The 17,704-nt window shown below is 53.7% G+C and overlaps 7 protein-coding genes across 7 annotated transcripts; 6 read left to right on the top strand and 1 right to left on the bottom strand.

Annotated features, from left to right (window-relative positions):
• Nucleotides 1-1,582: 1,582 nt before the first annotated feature.
• On the top strand, nt 1,583-3,587 carry A1O7_04893 (V-type proton ATPase catalytic subunit A; the record flags this gene model as incomplete). The annotated part of the gene is made up of 4 exons (XM_007758903.1): nt 1,583-1,784; nt 1,832-2,444; nt 2,498-2,501; nt 2,586-3,587. 4 exons carry the CDS (start codon nt 1,583-1,585, stop codon nt 3,585-3,587), a joined length of 1,821 nt encoding a protein of 606 aa, XP_007757093.1.
• Nucleotides 3,588-4,170: 583 nt separating this feature from the next.
• A1O7_04892 (uncharacterized protein) lies at nt 4,171-5,856 on the bottom strand (the record flags this gene model as incomplete). Its single annotated transcript, XM_007758902.1, has 1 exon — nt 4,171-5,856. The coding sequence occupies one exon, from the start codon at nt 5,854-5,856 to the stop codon at nt 4,171-4,173; it is 1,686 nt and encodes a 561-aa protein (XP_007757092.1).
• Nucleotides 5,857-7,542: 1,686 nt separating this feature from the next.
• A1O7_04891 (uncharacterized protein) lies at nt 7,543-8,373 on the top strand (the record flags this gene model as incomplete). Its single annotated transcript, XM_007758901.1, has 1 exon — nt 7,543-8,373. One exon carries the CDS (start codon nt 7,543-7,545, stop codon nt 8,371-8,373), a length of 831 nt encoding a protein of 276 aa, XP_007757091.1.
• Nucleotides 8,374-9,980: 1,607 nt separating this feature from the next.
• A1O7_04890 (uncharacterized protein) lies at nt 9,981-10,362 on the top strand (the record flags this gene model as incomplete). Its single annotated transcript, XM_007758900.1, has 2 exons — nt 9,981-10,140; nt 10,211-10,362. The coding sequence occupies 2 exons, from the start codon at nt 9,981-9,983 to the stop codon at nt 10,360-10,362; spliced, it is 312 nt and encodes a 103-aa protein (XP_007757090.1).
• A 1,614-nt stretch (nt 10,363-11,976) lies between these two features.
• Nucleotides 11,977-12,612, top strand: A1O7_04889 (uncharacterized protein; the record flags this gene model as incomplete). The annotated part of the gene is made up of 1 exon (XM_007758899.1): nt 11,977-12,612. The coding sequence occupies one exon, from the start codon at nt 11,977-11,979 to the stop codon at nt 12,610-12,612; it is 636 nt and encodes a 211-aa protein (XP_007757089.1).
• Nucleotides 12,613-13,161: 549 nt separating this feature from the next.
• Nucleotides 13,162-15,044, top strand: A1O7_04888 (uncharacterized protein; the record flags this gene model as incomplete). The annotated part of the gene is made up of 3 exons (XM_007758898.1): nt 13,162-13,311; nt 13,360-13,488; nt 13,542-15,044. 3 exons carry the CDS (start codon nt 13,162-13,164, stop codon nt 15,042-15,044), a joined length of 1,782 nt encoding a protein of 593 aa, XP_007757088.1.
• A 1,213-nt stretch (nt 15,045-16,257) lies between these two features.
• Nucleotides 16,258-17,595, top strand: A1O7_04887 (uncharacterized protein; the record flags this gene model as incomplete). The annotated part of the gene is made up of 1 exon (XM_007758897.1): nt 16,258-17,595. One exon carries the CDS (start codon nt 16,258-16,260, stop codon nt 17,593-17,595), a length of 1,338 nt encoding a protein of 445 aa, XP_007757087.1.
• Between the last annotated feature and the right edge of the window lie 109 nt (nt 17,596-17,704).

Raw genomic sequence — 17,704 nt, 5'->3', positions numbered from 1 at the left:
AGTCTCAAGTCTGCTTCGTGCAGCACCAGAGTCAAGCCGTCGATTTTGAGTGTCCGTATGCCCAAATTCAGGTATAGAGCGGCGTTAGAGATGCTTGAGACGATTTCGGGTCCGAAACATTCGATCGTAAAGCAACCAGTCCTTTGACGCAGATAGAGGGTAAACGATGGCGTCGGTTGATATTGGAGATGTGATCGAAGCGATCGAGTTTGAAGCAAGTCCCAGCGTCAGTGGATGCACGAGCGGGGGTGTTACGAGTGATATTTGAGGTTGGGTAGTGGTTATAGTGGCTTGTGGACTGAGGATGTCGATGCTGGTCATCTGTGTGTCGTGGTAGGTGTAGAAAGACGTGGTTTACTTCGAGCGAGGCCAGTTCACAAGAATGGGCGCTCGGAGGATGATGTCGGAGACAACGCCAGTTCTGCCCGCACTTCCAGTACTGACTTCTATCTAAACTACAACCGGAACAGGTGCAAAGCAGGGCCAATTAGGTCATGCTGTTGGGGAGCTAGGTATGCTCGTGCTTGCCTGGAGTGTACTCTCGTTACCCGCCCGCTTCAAGCAGCAAGAAGCCCACCGCACCCAAGTCCCATCCACCTGATCTGCTCCAAACGAGGTCCCTTGCTGCAAAGCAGACTGGTGACCAACCATTCCAGCACTGCTAGGCTTGTTTCAGACTGCAAACGTCCACTTCTGCACCGGCCCTCATCAAAAGTTGGAGCCTGAAACTGTACAGCGATAAGAACGCCTGACTACCTGGTATCGGAACTCTCGTCCAGCCTTGAGATGCCGGTGGAAAAAAAATACTTATGCATAACAGCAGCGGGAACTTTCGTTCTTTGCCTGTCCATCAGTACTCGCTGTCCGTCATATCGGCCAGGTGGCACTCTAGTCTGGGAACGTGTCAGATGCTTCGGGGACGAGGTGCTCAAGGCTGGCAGAGGCCGTCTGTGAGGGGTTGTAATTGGTCGGAGCTGAGCTTTCCACTGTGCCTGGATGCCTCGGTCAAGACTTGGACGTTGAATGGTCTGCCTGAGATCAGTCTCAGGAATGGAGGACACTGTTGTCGCTAGCATATCGCACCACACAGGACAAGAAACAAGGACGTACGAGTACGCAGTACCTACCGGAGCTATCTGTGTCCTGTAGAAGTATTCCTGGTGCCTAGAGAACTACCTAGGTAAATAGGCTCTGGCACACATGCTGGGTGCATGCCCGCAGTAACCTTTAAGCGGGAACTTCTTACCTAAGAGCCTAAGAACGTTGCCCTAGCTATCGTATCGCCCGCAACTGGCACCTCCAGACAGCTCCTTCCCGCACACGATGATTTCATATGCTTGGATTTGGACGCCCTCGCCTTAAACATCGGAAGTCTGTCATAGAGTTCATCACCGGCAGGAGTATTGACGAGCTCTCTACTGCTTCTGACCTTAGGTACCTTCACCTTCAGCTTGGACTTCCTGATCTTATTGAGGATCTTGACGAAGGCGACCTTCCTGGTGCAAGCTCGAACAGCTCATCCATCTTCGCCTTTCCGCAACCACTTCAGACCCTAGACACCACTGCCCGCACATACCGAAGGATGCCTGCCGCAAAGGAGAGCGGCATTGGCGAGGACCAGCAGAATGGAACCGTCTTCTCCGTCTCTGGTCCTGTCATTGTCGCGGAAAACATGATCGGTGTTGCCATGTACGAGCTTTGCAAGGTCGGCCACGATGAGCTGGTCGGCGAGGTCATTCGTATAGAAGCAGACAAAGCCACCATTCAGGTGTACGAAGAAACAGGTATGTAAGGTCTTTATGCTTCTGCGCCTGCATTGACAATGTCGTAGCTGGCGTTACTGTTGGAGACCCCGTCCTGCGAACTGGCAAGCCTTTATCCGTCGAGCTCGGACCCGGCTTGATGGAAACAATCTACGATGGTATACAGAGACCTCTGAAGACCATTGCAGGCAACACAAACAGCATCTACATCCCCCGCGGCATCGCCGTCCCTTCACTAGATAGGAAGAAGAAATGGTCGTTCACGCCGACTATGAAAGAGGGAGATCACATCAGTGGTGGTGATGTCTGGGGTAAAGTTCCTGAGAACAGCTTGGTCAACGAGCACAGAATTCTCCTGCCCCCTAGAGCCCGAGGAACAATCAAGAAGATTGCTCCGAAGGGCGAGTATACCGTCGACGAGCCCCTCCTTACGCTGGAGTTCAATGGTGAGACCAAGGAGTACCCCATGATGCAGACATGGCCTGTTCGTGTCCCTCGCCCCGTCACCGAACGACTTTCAGCAGATTCTCCTTTCATCGTCGGACAGAGAGTTCTCGATGCTCTCTTCCCATCGGTCCAGGGCGGTACAGTGTGCATTCCGGGAGCTTTCGGCTGTGGCAAGACAGTCATTTCACAATCCGTCTCGAAGTTCTCCAACAGCGATATCATTGTCTACGTTGGGTAAGTGTACTCTTTACCTCGTCATTGTGCACTATGCTAACAATACATTGTAGATGTGTAAGTCTCTCCGAGAACACAGAGCGCCGCCCATATTCTTCATTTCCCCCTCAAGCTAGATAGTCAATACTAACGACGCAACAGGGCGAGCGTGGTAATGAGATGGCTGAAGTCTTGATGGACTTTCCAGAGCTCTCCATCACCATCGAGGGCCGTAAGGAACCCATCATGAAGCGAACCTGTTTGATCGCCAACACCTCAAATATGCCAGTGGCCGCTCGAGAAGCCTCCATCTATACTGGAATTACCTGCGCCGAGTACTTCCGGGATCAAGGCAAAGCCGTCGCCATGATGGCAGACTCGTCGTCCCGCTGGGCTGAAGCACTTCGAGAGATTTCCGGTCGTCTAGGAGAAATGCCCGCAGACCAGGGTTTCCCCGCCTACCTGGGCGCGAAGCTCGCTTCCTTCTACGAAAGAGCCGGCGCATGTCAAGCTCTCGGCTCGCCAGAACGCAACGGCAGCATCTCCATCGTCGGCGCCGTGTCCCCTCCCGGCGGTGACTTCTCGGACCCTGTCACTTCCGCCACTTTGGGTATTGTGCAAGTGTTTTGGGGATTGGACAAGAAACTGGCTCAAAGAAAGCATTTCCCTTCGGTCAACACCTCCCTCTCATACAGCAAGTACACCAACATCCTCGACAAATTCTACGCCAAGGATCACCCCGAGTTTCCGCGCCTCCGTGATCGGATTAAAGAGTTGCTCACCAACTCCGAAGATCTCGACCAAGTCGTGCAGCTGGTCGGCAAATCTGCGCTGGGTGACTCCGACAAGATCATTCTCGACGTCGCGGCCATGCTCAAGGACGATTTCCTGCAGCAAAACGGATACAGTGACTACGACCAATTCTGCCCATTGTGGAAGACAGAATACATGATGAAGGCGTTCATGCAATTCCATGACGAGGCGCAAAAGGCAGTGAGCAGTGGGTTGAGCTGGGCGAAGGTGAGGGAGGCAACGTCCGAGATCCAACACGGCTTGCGCAGTATGAAATTCGAGTTACCGGACGACGAGGACGCGGTGAGCAAAAAGTATGACGGGCTGTTGCAGAAGATGAGTGAGAAGTTTGCGAATGTCAGCGATGAGTAGGTGTCGCAAAAGGCAGTGGGATTGGGAGAACCGTGTCTGTGCGCTCAATGAGATGGCTGCTATGGATCGGTCAGCCATGGTAACGGTTATTTACCGACGCGTATGCCGTACTGGGCTACATGTATTGTAGTAAGTAAGGGAGCATTCAATAGAGAGAACGCAGCTGTTCAGGACAGTAGACCCGTCGTCATATCTTGAAGTCTGGCCACCACCTGTTGATTGTAGCTGCCGCCGTTCTGGTGTTGCTGTCCACTTTGTTGCTACATATTGACTCGAGCTAATATCCACAAGTTACCATCAACACTGTACAACTCATACTGCGCCATATCATACAGATCAAGATCAGTCATTGGTCCAATGAATCATAAATCTTTGTGATCCCCTTTCTTTTCTTTCCGTCGCTTCTGACCATGTCCCATGTCCTTTGAACGCCACGCTAAATCCCACGATCGAAAAAAAATTCATCCTTCGCCAGACTCCCCAACGCCTCGCTCGTTTCTACAAATTTGGAAAGAAGTAAACAAACACTAAAGGAGAGACCGAGATCGCGGCACGCCCACCAGCAGGCTGCCGCCCGTCCGTCTCAAACTCCCAAATCCCAGTCCACACACTTACTCCATTCCCCCCGGGGCACCTTCTCCCTCTCAAACTTCTGCATCTCCCGCACCCAGCCGAGGCGGTAGTCCCTGGGGAACATCTCGTCCAAGCCCTTGGGCACGGCCTTGACCATCTCCTCCGCGCCCCCAAGCCACCCCCACGCCTTGAAGGCGACCCACAGCCTGGACGCCTTGTTGACGTCCACATTGCAACACTGCTGCAACTGCGTCTTGTTGAACGCCTGCATCCTCGCCGGCGGGGCGGGCTGCTCGCTCTGGCGCCGCTGCTCGTTGTACTCGATCCACATGGCGAGGCCGACGAACGAGCGTGCCTTTTGGCATTTATACTGCGCGGCGGGCATGTCGAGGAGCTGGCACAGGCGGATTTCGGACTCGTGCAGGTCCGTGGTTTCGTCCAGGGGACCCCGTTTGTCGAGCAAATCCTGAAAATCTGGGAGCCCGTCGAGGGGAGGGAGGTTGGCGTCGGGGCCGCCCGCGGGCATGATGGCGCCCTTGAAGTGCGCGAAGTCGTCTTTGGCCGGGGAGCGGGCCGCGAAGAACTTCTTGATGGCGATGCCATAGCGCTCGCTGGCGCTGATGGCTCGGGCGGTCGTCCCGTCGCGGGTCTTGTTGCGCTTTGTGCCGCCGCTGGATTCGACAGCGGTCGCCCTGGCCTTTTTTGAAGGCGGGCTGGCGACCGAGTCATCGTCCTGCAAGGCTTGAGCGGCCTTGCGCTTCGTGGTACGGGCAGGGAGGGGAGCGCCCGGGGCATCCTCCTCCTCCGACGCGGGCTGCTTCTTGTTGAAAATGGCGACGGCGCGCGCCGGGATCTTGATTATTGTTTTGCCAGCGTCGTCGCTGGCGGGATGCTTCTGCGGACGGGCGGCTCTCGCCCTCTCCACCTCCACCTGGTCGTGCACAGGTTCGGCGTCCTTATATACGGGTTGAAACTGCAGCTTAGAAGGCTGCCCCCGATATAGATGGCGTTTGATCCCGCCCAGGAGCCCGTCCATGTCCTCTGGCCGGTATTGTTCAAGGAGGCCCGCAAACGCCATGCGCCTGATGTCCGACCATGGCTTCGGGCACCCGCTCGTCGGAGTGTCGATACTCACGTGGACACTCTCGTCACAATCCACGAGCGACTTGGCCCATGGGAGACGATAGTCCCGGAGGACCTCCAGCCTCCGGAGCAACTCGGCGGCATCGACTAGCCGGAGATTCTTATCTATTCCCCGGTTAGGTAGCCAATAAAGCTCCGTTGGGCTTCTCAGAAGTTCGCAGTCGTTGTGATCCACGAACTCCTTGAGCATACGGTCCACCTGGAACTGGTTCAGGATTACGGCCTTTTGCCCGTCGCCACTCGTCAATCCACTGATGAGCCCCGGCCTGTCCTCGTTCGCATTACTGGGTTCAGCATGGAAAGAGAGGGCTGCTAGGATGTCTGTTGCTGTGGAGGAGCGCGATAAAGGTTGACTGAGTGGAGGCGACAATACAATTACCGGGATAGGCCGATCCAGCGCAGAGTCATTTGCCTTGCCCTCGGATAGAACGATTCCAAAGTTGTTCCCGTGTCGGTCTGGAGGACTTGGATAGCGGTTTTTGATGTAGGAGATGGTTGCCATCGGAGGATGGTACGGCTCGGGCTGGCCAGAGTTAGAGTGTAGAGCAAGCATGTCGACTTCTTACTCAGGAAGACGTAGATGGTCGGCACGGTACTTTCCGCAAGAGGCAAGCTTTGTCGACTTGTACGCAAAGATCTAGAAGGTAGATGCGATATATCTGCAAGAATCAAGCTCTGTCGATTTGCACTCAGAGAGACGCAAAGGGCTTGTTTGATACTTCTGCAGGTGAGAAATTTGCTTTGGAAGGAGAGCGAATCTAGGGATTTATATCCCAGTAGTCGTCGGTCGCGACAGGTACAGGTCCTCCTCGCCTGGAGACTTAGGCTCTGGCGGTTCGTCCCTCGCAGGGATCGAGGTCCTCACCAGGAAACTTTGGCTCTGGCGGTTCGTAGGTCCTCAAGCATGAATAGGAAGAGTCCGGAACCACACTTTCACCACGCGCGATACCAACGGTTCCGTGGAAGTATAAATCCAACAGCACGTGCAAACCGGAGTTTCAAACTCTGGTCCCACCTCTTGAAGATGCGATTGTTTTTAGCCGTCGTAAAATGGTTGTAGAAAGATCGAGCACCAAGAGTGGATAGAGTCAAACGAATACACACAGCACAGAGTGGATGGCATGTTATCGTAGGCGGTAGGAGAATTTTGTGACTGCTCAAGACATCAACAGAGTTCCAATGGAGGTGATGAGCAATAATGGCGAAAAGAAACAGGACATAGTAGCACGATGGAAGCGCAACAGGCAGAAAGTGTGAGTGCAGAGTAATCCGTGTTTTTCCATTGAGTCTCAATCAAGGTATGCGTCATTCTCTTGGTGCAACTATGGGAGGCAAAATTCAGGCAAACAGATTGACAATCAGGTTGTGTTGGTCGACCACAGAGTCGACGGGCGTGTGATTTGGTGAGCAGCGCATGAGTGGCGGAGCGTGTGCTGATGCGCCAATAGCCCGTGACAATAACCCTGTGGTACTGGCTCGCCATTGCAATGAAGGCCCTGCTGGTCAAAAAGGCTGCCAGAGGAGTATTGGTCAGGCACGAAAGAAACGTAAGATGGTTTGAGAAAGTCATGTGTCGTTCGTTGTATGCAGTAAGAGGAGCGGAAGGAAAAGAGCGCAGATGGAAAAGCGAAAAGACAATGGATGGCGCATTGACCTTCGCCTCTTGGCGACGAGTCATAAAAGGCGGGTCCCGCAACGTGGCACGTGCCTCAATACTGGCTAACCCATCTCGGCCTAGCTCTAAGGCAGCCGACTTGCAGTGGAGCCTTCTTGAGCCTGCTCAACGCACTTGAGCCTTGCCCTGGAGAGAAGCCGACTCTGCAAGTTCAGCGGTTTGAGAGCGCTTCGTGGCCGAGACTGTGTGTTCAATCACATATATCTTGCATTTGCACAATATCGACGAGATTGCGCAGTTCTGGGCCGGATGTGCGTGCTGCCATTGAAGGCGTGCTATGGACTTGGCTTGACGCCGTTCGGCCTCGCCCCGTCCAGCTCTTAGTGATCCTCGCTTGCTCCGCAGGTATCCGTCGCGACCATCTGGCAAACTCCCCCTCAAACGGCAATTTGTACCATCTGGGAAAACCCTAGGCGAACTTCATTTCATCCTCTATTCGAGTAGTCGTCCTGGGACATTCGGCCTTTATAACCTCATATCAAGCTCGTCCTGGCAGTAGTTTTAAGATTGTTCTCCGTCGACATTTTTCTCAGTGAAGCTGCCAGAACCACCCGTTTGAGTACCATGACTTCTCCTCCGATTCACTATTTGCTCCCAATCTTTCCTGGCTTTCAGCTCCTCGATCTCGCGGGCCCGCTTGATATCCTCAATTTACTTTCCACTGCTCATCTTGACCCTGAGAAACACCCACTATCTCTGACTCTGATTGCAGAGAGCCTCGAGCCGGTGCCGGTAAAGCCGATCCCACCCAAATCTGCCGACTGGACTTTCGACCTCGTAGATGCATACCCCAGCTCAGGTGGCAAAGTAAACCTCAGCTTCAATGAATACCTCCATCCCGATACTACATATGCCGATTTTCTCAAGGCGCTCGAACTCGACAAGGGCAAAGCTAAGGTTGACGTCCTTCTAATCCCTGGCGGCGTCGGGACCCGGCTGAAACGGCTTCATCCTGATGGCAACAAGACCTCCAACATACAGAGTCTGCTCGAGTTTGTGCCGAAGATCGCCCCACACATCCGTACCGCTATCATCACAGTTTGCACCGGTTCTGATGCTCTGGCACAATCCGGCCTTCTCAACAATCGACGCGCTACCACAAACATGACCCGGTTCAACGAAGTGGCAGCACGGAGCCCCAAGGTAAAATGGGCAGACTTTGCTCGGTGGGTCCGGAGTTTGCCATCTGAAGCGGAGGACAGTAACACGCTGCCGGTCGAAATTTGGACATCGGCAGGCATTTCGGCAGGGATGGACGTGACGCTGGCCTTCATCGCCCACTTCTACGGAGGCCAAGGTGTCGCAAGGAGTCTGGCGAAGGCTCTGGAGTACGACTGGCGAGAGATTGCAGAAGGAGACAGGGACCCCCTGTATGCGAAGCATTTCGCGACTTGATGCGACTGTGGGCCTGTCCAGCAGGAACTGGACAGGCCGCTCTGCCATTCACGAGTACGGGTATTGCAGGAGCTCTCTGCGACCCAAATAAGCATTTCGCCACTCTTCTAATAGTGCTGGCGCACAGACACGAAGATTCTGTTCATCTGCAACTTTCTCCTTATCTGACCACAGAACGTGAACCAGTGGACAGGGCATGCTCTTGTATCCGGGTATTGTGCCGTTAAGTGCACGTTCCCATCGTGATAGAAGACTCTGCCGGTGTCGATTTTGGTCGACCAACCACAGTCGCGGTACCACTTCGAGCAAATTTCCAGAAAACTTGGGTGGTCATTGCAGAGTTGAGCAGTAGTGTGTGCCGGACCTGTGTCTGCTGGCTATACCAGCATCCTCATTTCCGCCCTACGTGACTCTTTCGCGGCAGCTGTATGCTGTCAGGTGGTAGAGAAGGAACAGAAAAATGGACAAGTGCGGAAAGCTCCAAGTCCATGTCAAATCTTTCTCTCGACTGGTACGATGACCTATTTCATTCTTGGTTTCTCCCGCTCAAGCTAGCCAACATTTCCACGTGTTATTTTTGTGCCTCTTCCCAGCCGACACAGTCCCTTGCTAGAGACTCTGAAGCAGGCGCCCCCGGATTTCCGCCGTACTCAATCGGCCCTTTTTCATACCGGCTACCGCCATACCCGTGGGAAAGGAGATGCTACTCAGACGGAGCATGTCCATTCTCGTCGACTGCTCGCGGTCAGTCACCGTCACTGGCGACATTCATCAAGTCAGATGCCGATTGCCATGTTCTTCGCTTTTCAGGGCGCTTAATCCGAGTTGCTGTATCAGGTATGGCCTGTATGGGCCGGGTGTCATTTTCAAGCCCATCGCGGACATGAAACAATCGAAGATGAGAGTGTCCGTAGAGCCATCTGGCAGCCCGTGCTGGGTCGTCGCGGGGGAGGAGGGGGGGGCGGGCTTACAAGACAGCGCATCAGTAGGATATACGCCCGCCAGCTCTATCTCTCGAATAGCACTTGATAGATTTGCGCGCGATAGAACGAGACGACTCCAGCGCCAAAAGCCTGCACGTCTTATGATCTTCACACGCGCAACATAATCCACTGACACAAGCTAGATCGTGCATAGCAAAGGAACAGGCGTTTGGTGCTTCCGATTAGAGAACACAGTACTCCGTGCAAGTAAGAGTTACACAGTGTGTACCTAGTGCATTGTAGATACTATTGATCAGGTGCCAGGCCAGGCCCGGCTATCACCGGCACCATCCCACGTCACCCACCGCAACGCAGCTTGCGGGGGTGGTGACCAGCCCCAGAATGACGTCTCGTGCATGGAACGAAACCGAAGACCTTGGCTGTGACTGCAGGTGTCAGTCGCGTGCATGTCGACTACCCCGCAATGACACAATGGCAATAAATCAAGTACAACCCGGCTGCCTGCCTACTTTCTAGTTTCGCTACTTGTACCTCCAGCTCACCTCATCTCACCACGCCTTCTGCGTCTGCATCGATTTTCCTCCGTCTACACTCGAGTTCAACATCCACGCGTACCCCAGCCTGAATACAAGAAAACCCCCGAATCAAAGACCAGTAGTCACAATGATCCAATCACTCTTCCTCCAAATCTTGTTTACGACGCTCGCTCTCGGAGCTCCCCTTTCGGGCGGCGAATTCCACGCCGAGAGCAACGCCATCGGCTACGGCACAGGCGGTGGGATCGTCGGCTTGATTGTTCTGGTCCTTGATGTGCTGGTCTTTAGTAAGTCTGCAGCTAATTATCCCGCTGCGAACGCTAGAGAGACACAGGATCACTGACACAGTCTAAATAGTCGAGGTTCTGAAATCGAACCGTCCTCCCCTCCACAAGCTGCTGTGGTGCTTGGTTGTGTTCCTGTTCCCCATTGTCGGAATGCTCATCTACTTTCTGTTCTCGAACCGCGAGGCGCATAAGTCGGGTGGTGCATACGAGCCTTTGCCGTAAGGGCTTCAGATCCTAATAAGAAATCCAGCTGAAGGTGAGCGAAATTGGATTGGAGCAGCTGGGGAATCGGTGTATGGGAATTGGAGTTGGGAGGAGTCAGTCATTGCTGTGAGCTTTGGGCGACGATGATATGGGGACGAGGCCGGGAAGGACCGAGGTGCGAGTATGATGATATGGACGGTTGATTTGGCAGTTTCGCTGCGAGCCGAAACAAACAGTGCAATCCATGTGATAATAAATGGAGAGGACAAATGGGGAGATATTTCACCGGCGGATTTTGATACGTGGAGCCAACAAGTTGGAAGGGTTACTCTACAAAGTGCTCGGATATGTCAAGGAGAGGTCCACAACCTCTGAGGATTCGCCCCAAAGGACTAGACTCCAGTGCGACTCGCTGGGGTCTTTCGCCTGCGTGGGAAAGAATCCTGGGCTTGGAGGTTGGAATGTGATATGGCCGGTAATGTGCTAGATCGGGGGCATACTACATAATCCGAATCTGCAGACTTCGCGCGCTGGCATGCGTGCTGTGGATGGCTAGACCTGCAATGGTTATTGTGAGCAATCAATCTCTGTCCGAGATGTCAGGAGCCATCCGCCATCTCATCGCCCGCGCTGTGATATGCGGGAACATCCTTCTCTGAACGTGAATCTGATGACACTCCCTCTCCATCGTCTTCATTAGATTGACCATTCCAAGGTCGAAACGCCAGATGAGCTGCGAAGGGGCACCTCGGTCAGTTGAAGCAATCCAAATGGACCTTATTTTTTTCCAACGAGGAGGAAAAGAAAGACCATACCTCCACAAACACTTTATTCAAATCCCATCAGCGCGATGCCCTTGCCCAAGCATGTAAACGTCCCTCCTGGCTGCAAAGGACGAATCACGATATCTGTGTATTACAGCCCGTCTGCCACCCTTCCAGTTAGCGGTCTCGCCTATTGTCAGAAGATGAAATACCCGACGTGTCCTTGGCGCACTCCAGGTGATTATGGAATCAAGCAACTCTGAAGGGCACGCCCCGGATTTGCACCATCTGGCGCTGTGCGAGTTTCACTTGACCTTGGAAGCTTGACATGCAGCCGGCTTACAAATGTCGATCACATCGCGCGTACTGGCAGTATATGGAGCAGACGCTTTCGAAGTCGCATGCCAGAGTGCCGCTGCCCAGAAGATGCCGAGACACGGACTGTCAACTCTCATTACTTCCTACCACCTATCATGGACAGTCGAGATTGAATGACCACAATGAGGACGGTATCTGCGCCGTTGTCGATGCTGGGATGATGGAATCAGTCGCGACCACCCCGTCACCTACCCGTTTGGGTAGCTTGAAAGTGCTTGGTAGGCTATGTGATGGTCCTGAAGACTTGCCGTGATGATTCAGGCGGGATACACGTACGGCTGCAAGCTAGAACTTCGGTCATTCCGCTTGGGAAGCTATAAGTAGGTGGGCGGAGGACTGTTGCACTCAGGAGAACGAAGTGGCTCCAGACCGAGTACTGACTGCCCGCGTTCGCTTTTGAGGATCTCTTGCGTCCGACATCTTCCACTGTCCAGAACACGACTATCTCCATCAAGATCACGTCTTGCCAACCAACTAGACGATCTTCACCATGTACTACGTCGTCTTCCAGGGCACCGAAAAAGAGGGCAAAGCAGCTATCTCTGAGCAATACTACAATACCCTCGTGCCCTTGCTCAAGGCCAGTCCCGGATTCATCAAGGAAACTGGGTTTGCAGCCGTGCATAAAGAGAGGTTAACAGTCCTGGTAGCAAGTTTCGAAGATGAAGATGCAATAAAGCGCTGGCGAAACGAACCTACACATCTCAGGATCCAGGGCAACGCGGCCCATGGGGTCTACGAGGACTATCACATCCGTATCGGCCCTCTTCTGGACTCGGACGACCAACAAGCAACTCGGAATGAAGGGGAAGTAGAGCAGTGCATCCTGCTGTACTATCGTGACAGCTTCGAGGGCACACCGGCCGACAGTATAATGTCATTGTTAGATATGGGCGATGCTGCGAAAGAGATATCGGAAGACCTGCTTGACTCTTCTGTTTACGAAGGGCCTCAGACCCTTTGGATTTCGGCTTGGAAGTCGGGGGCTGCTGCGCGCAGGTTCGCGGAACTGCTGCCTCGTACTCCTGGCGAGGAGGTCAAATTCATTCTTGTGAAGAGGGATTATAGCCAGGTCGTTCGAAAGGAAGCGCCCAGCGAGACTGCAGGTGGGGAACAGAAGGTGTAAATCGTCTCTGTTGTCCTGTTGTTGTGAGGCGACTGCCTCGTGGCCGTCTGGAAAAAGTGACAAGGTACCAGTTGGAACTGGCATGCGACGCCGTGGAAGAAACTGACTGTTTATGTACGTGGCTTTTGCGTTGGTTCTCGATTGTTACCATCCACATAATGATTCCAGAGCCAACCTTGAAGACCATGATGGAACCTTCGTATGTCAACGGCAAGCGTCGTTCCCCCAGTTGTTAACTGGCCAGTCGTCATTCCGCATCTAGCTTCGCGGACCTTGCAGAATCTGCGGCTCCAGCTTCATGCAACTCAGCGTCATTGGTGGGCGAGCAAGATGTCGTCCAGCCACCCACTACTCCGTACCGCGGTGCAATAACAGCTAAGTTGGCACGGAGGAAGTCTTCGTTTGGTACCCATGGGAGTCGTTTTTCACATTATCTAACAGCATGGCCATTGGGTAAGAGTGACGGGTGTGCCCATTTAATCGAACTTCCCAATCGCCTGGGCCAGGATACACTGGATACAGTCAGAGTGGGCCTGCCAGCAATACGAGATGATTCTCCCAAGCTTCTTCGCACCGTCAGCTCCGCTTCGACTCATCCTTGCCGTCTTGGCCACATTATGCACCTTGCCAGGCATTAAAGCACAGGGTGTAGCATCGTCGAAGACGAATGGCACAGGACCACTGTCGCAATACAAATCTGTAAGTACCGTGTGAGGACACCGGAGCCGTGGGCTGACATGGAAGCAGAGACCTGACATATATGCGCCGTTCCTGAACATCTCCCTTTTCCGCGAAGATGCCGTGACCCCCGGCTATATCTTTCTCGGACCCTATCAGACATTCCAAGAGGCGATTTACATTTATGACAATCGGGGGGTCAGTCTTGCACTTACAAGTGTATCCAAGTGACAAAAGCTGATGTGTGCTAGAATTTGGTCTATTCGGGTTACGGCTCAACTGGAGGTGGTCCAAGTCATAACTTCCACGTGTGTTCGGTCAACGGGACGGACAACCTGTGCTACATAACGGGCGGGCAAAATGTTGGTTATGCACGAGGTTATGCTGTCATACTCGACGACACCTTCACCACCAGAACTTCCATTCATTCTGGTGGCGGTGTGGCCAACTTTGACGAGCACGAATTCAACGTCCTCCCCGACGGCTCGTCGCTGTTCACGCTCTATAACCCGGAACATTATGATCTCTCGGTCAAAGGTATTAGATCTGGCCAAGGATGGATCATGAACAACTTCTTCCAGCGGCTAGAGATTGGCACGAACCGGTTGTTGTTCGAGTGGTCTGCCTTGAACCACGTCCAGCCCAACGAAACATTCGTCCAGCCCGGCACGACAGAAGTCTCAGGAGATGGCCTCGGACCCACCACCCCTTGGGACTACTTCCACATCAACAGTGTTGACATGAACGCTGATGGAGACTATCTTGTCTCTTCAAGGCATACATGTACGCTATACAAAGTATCCGGACAGGACGGCCACATCATCTGGAGACTCGGCGGGATAGCCAGCGACTTCGCCTTTCCACCGGGCTTGAACTTCAGCTTCCAGCACGACGCACGATTCCGGGAGGAGAACGACACCACTACCATCATCTCACTGTTCGACAACGCCTCCAACGGCTACAACCAGACGGCACGCTACTCATCTGGCATGATCCTGAAACTTGACCACACCGACAACTCTGTTTCTTTAGTCCAAGATTTCGTGGCTCCTTACCAGTTCATCTCCGAGTCGCAGGGAAACGTGCAACTCCTCGGCCGCAACCAAAATTGGCGGACCTCGAACGTCTTCGTGGGCTGGGGTAAGAATGCCTACATCTCCGAATACTCGCCCAACGGACAGATGGTCCAACAAGGCCACTTCGCCACGGAAGGATCGATGAACTATCGCGCCTTCAAGCATAATTTCACCTCGAACCCGACTGATGCGCCAGCCTTGTATACCTATGCGCGGAACACAAGTGCCCCAACGTCATATTGGATGAGCTGGAACGGAGCGACCAAAGTCGCTTCGTGGCGTCTGTATTCGTCCCCTAACCGCGACGGACCGTGGACCGTCGTCGGCACTGTGAAGAAATCTGGCTTCGAGACCTCTTTTACTGCCCCGAGATATCATCCCTGGAGTATTGTCGAGAGCCTGGACGCGAACGGAAACCCACTCAGGAACAGCACGAGGGCGATCAGGACGTTTGTACCGACCGCCGAGTTGGCCGCCAAATGTAATGGACAGGGCTGTCCATCTGCCAGCCGCATTTCCAGTCCGACCGCGACGACAGGTTCCACGTCGACGAGCACGAGCACGAGCACGAGCGAGAATGCGGGCGCTGGTATGCGGAAACGAGGCGCCCCCGCCAGTGGGATGGATGGCAGATTAGGCTTTGCAGCCATGTTTGGGTTGGGGGCATTCATCATGTAAAGACGTTTGTTCGAGGACGGGAAGCTACAGACTACAGAGTAGCGGACAGCTGTTGTTAGACAGTTTGTAGAAAGACAAATGGTCGAGGATCCTGAAATAATTAGACACCCGCCCACCCACCGCCATGGAGGGCAAATTACACAGTATCTCGCAGATTAATCCGGAAAGGGCACAATCCACCATCCAATATTCTCGCGGAACATAAGTTTCTTTCAACACTTCACCCTTACACAGAAGAAGTTACATTCACGTAATGATGCGCGAGCAACTCGCGAAAAAGGGGATCTAGAAGCAAGAAAGCATCTTCCCACGGTCTGTATGTAACCTATCCGGGAAATCTGCGCGAAGCAACGTTCCCTTGCCTAGGTACCTGACCATCGCACCCCGTCGGCCCTGTCTTTCGGCCGGTGCTGAATCCCCGAAACGCCATCACTCGGGTCCGAATACGGAAGCCATCGCGGACCAACCTGGTTCTGGGACTCCTGCTCTTTTTACAGTACCGTCGAACTCTGTTTTGTGTGGAGCACTAATTATGTGAGTCCGAGTCCGAGTCCAAGAAAGGGCAAGAGACTCTTCGTCCCGAGCATGCGTGGCGGCAGTGGCAATGGCGGTGGCAGTGGCATGCATGCCTACGTGGTTTGCGCGCGCAAGCATACCTACCCGCAGTACATGATTGACGTGATGAATCACTCGTACTGTGTACACGCTACCCCGGTTCAGGTTACCTGAAGTCGGAGGGGTAGCCAGGCACAAGCCGCAAGGCAGCAATACAAGGCAAAGACCAATACTCGCTTGGTTTCGGTTCGCGGCTACTAATTAGGTGCGGACAGCTACAGTAGGAGACTCTACGGCGTTGAAATTTTGATAGGACCAGCACCCATACCAGTACTTATGTAACATGAAGTAAGTCACTAGTCGGTCGATCTCAGCTGTGGCCACGCCGCTCTCTGAAGCTGATTCGGGATAGTAAGAGTATAATATACTCACGTCGCATTTCCAATTCTCTTTATTGCACTGCTGTATTGCTTGCACATACGGGCTCTCGGGGAAATATTTGAACTGTTTAGGATCTGTTTTGGTGAATAGCACGGCACGGCACTGGCAGTATCACGGTGACGAGGCTCGAATACTCGGACACAGCACACTTGTACCTCCGGACGCCCCTTTGTGGCGTCTAGCACAATCCTACTTATCAAGCAACAGCCAGGAGCAGATGCCATTCTCCCTCGCCATCATCGGAGCCGGACCTGCGGGCCTAACGCTCGCGCGTCTCTTACAGGTCTCTGATCTTGAGATCACAGTCATGGTCTTCGAGCACGATGCTTCGCCCACGGCTCGTCCGTCCCAGGGCGGGACATTGGACTTGCACACCGACACTGGACTGGCGGCGCTGAAGAAATGCGGGCTCTGGGACGAGGCGGTCAAACGCCTCCGCTACGACGGCGAGGAGTTGACGATCGCCGACAAGAACGACACGCATATCCTGCATATGACGGGGGGCGGTGGACCCAAAATCAAGTCCAAGGAGAGCGATGGGGAGTTGGACTACGAGAGGCCCGAGATCGATAGGGAGGCGTTGAAGGATCTATTGCTGGGGAGTGTGAATCCCGGGTGGGTGCAATGGGGAAAGACGCTGCAGAGGATCGATCCCCAGACGGGAGTACTGAGCTTCAGAGATGGTACGACCGCTGGACCGTTCGAACTCGTGGTGGGCGCCGACGGCGCGTGGAGTAAAGTCAGACATGTCCTGACAGATGTCTGGCCACAGTATGCTGGGGTTGCTGGGTTTGTTGGGCACATTGCCAGGCCGAACGAGGAGTATCCGCCGTTGTCGAGGACGGTGGGCCGTGGGAGCTACTTTGCCTGTTCGGACGGGAAGTATTTGAGCGCGCAGAGGATGGGGGATGAGAGCATCAAGGTGGGCGTGTGGTTGAAAAAGGAGGGTTCGCAAGGTGAAAGCTGGCCAGCAAAGATCGTGGTAGCGTGCGGCGACGACGAGGAGAAGCTGAAGGACAAGATCCTCGAGAACTTCCACGACTGGACGGCGACCCAGAGACAGTTCGTGAAGGTGGCGACCGGATTTCGGCCCTGGCCGCTGTACGAGTTGCCTGTTGGGGAATTTTGGGAACACAAGAGGGGGTATACATTGATTGGCGATGCGTCCAGTCTGATGACACCGTTCGCAGGAGAGGGTGTAAACAAGGCTATGAGAGACTCACTTGAACTGGCTGCCCGTTTAGAGGACGCTCTGAAAGCAAACGGCGATGTGGATGAAGCAGTGCGCGAGTATGAGGAAATCATGTTCCCTCGAGCGAAGAGATGGCAGACAGCCACGATGCGGAACAAGGACGGAATGTTCAGCAATGAAGGACCCGTGACGTTCCTGGTGGGCATGGTTGATGATATTGCTGAGGAGATGGGAAAGGATCTATCGAAGGGCATCTCGAGCTGGATCCCGTTCAAGACTGGCGTGTGGTGTTATGTCGTTTCCAGACAATGGATTGGAGCTTGGAGGAGGCGCTTGAGCGGGATGATTTGGAAGGAGGAATGAAAAGTTGGTATTGGCTGGCTGAGGAAAGGAAATTCATCATGGCGAGACGGGAAGAGGGGGATCTTCGGACCAGAGGTCTCTATATTTAGAAATCATCAGATACCCAAGT

This window comes from Cladophialophora yegresii, assembly GCF_000585515.1.
Source record: "Cladophialophora yegresii CBS 114405 chromosome Unknown aczIN-supercont1.3, whole genome shotgun sequence".
Classification (NCBI taxonomy): domain Eukaryota; kingdom Fungi; phylum Ascomycota; class Eurotiomycetes; order Chaetothyriales; family Herpotrichiellaceae; genus Cladophialophora; species Cladophialophora yegresii.
Note: the sequence above shows the minus strand (reverse complement) of the source record. Positions and strands in the feature narration are given on the sequence as shown.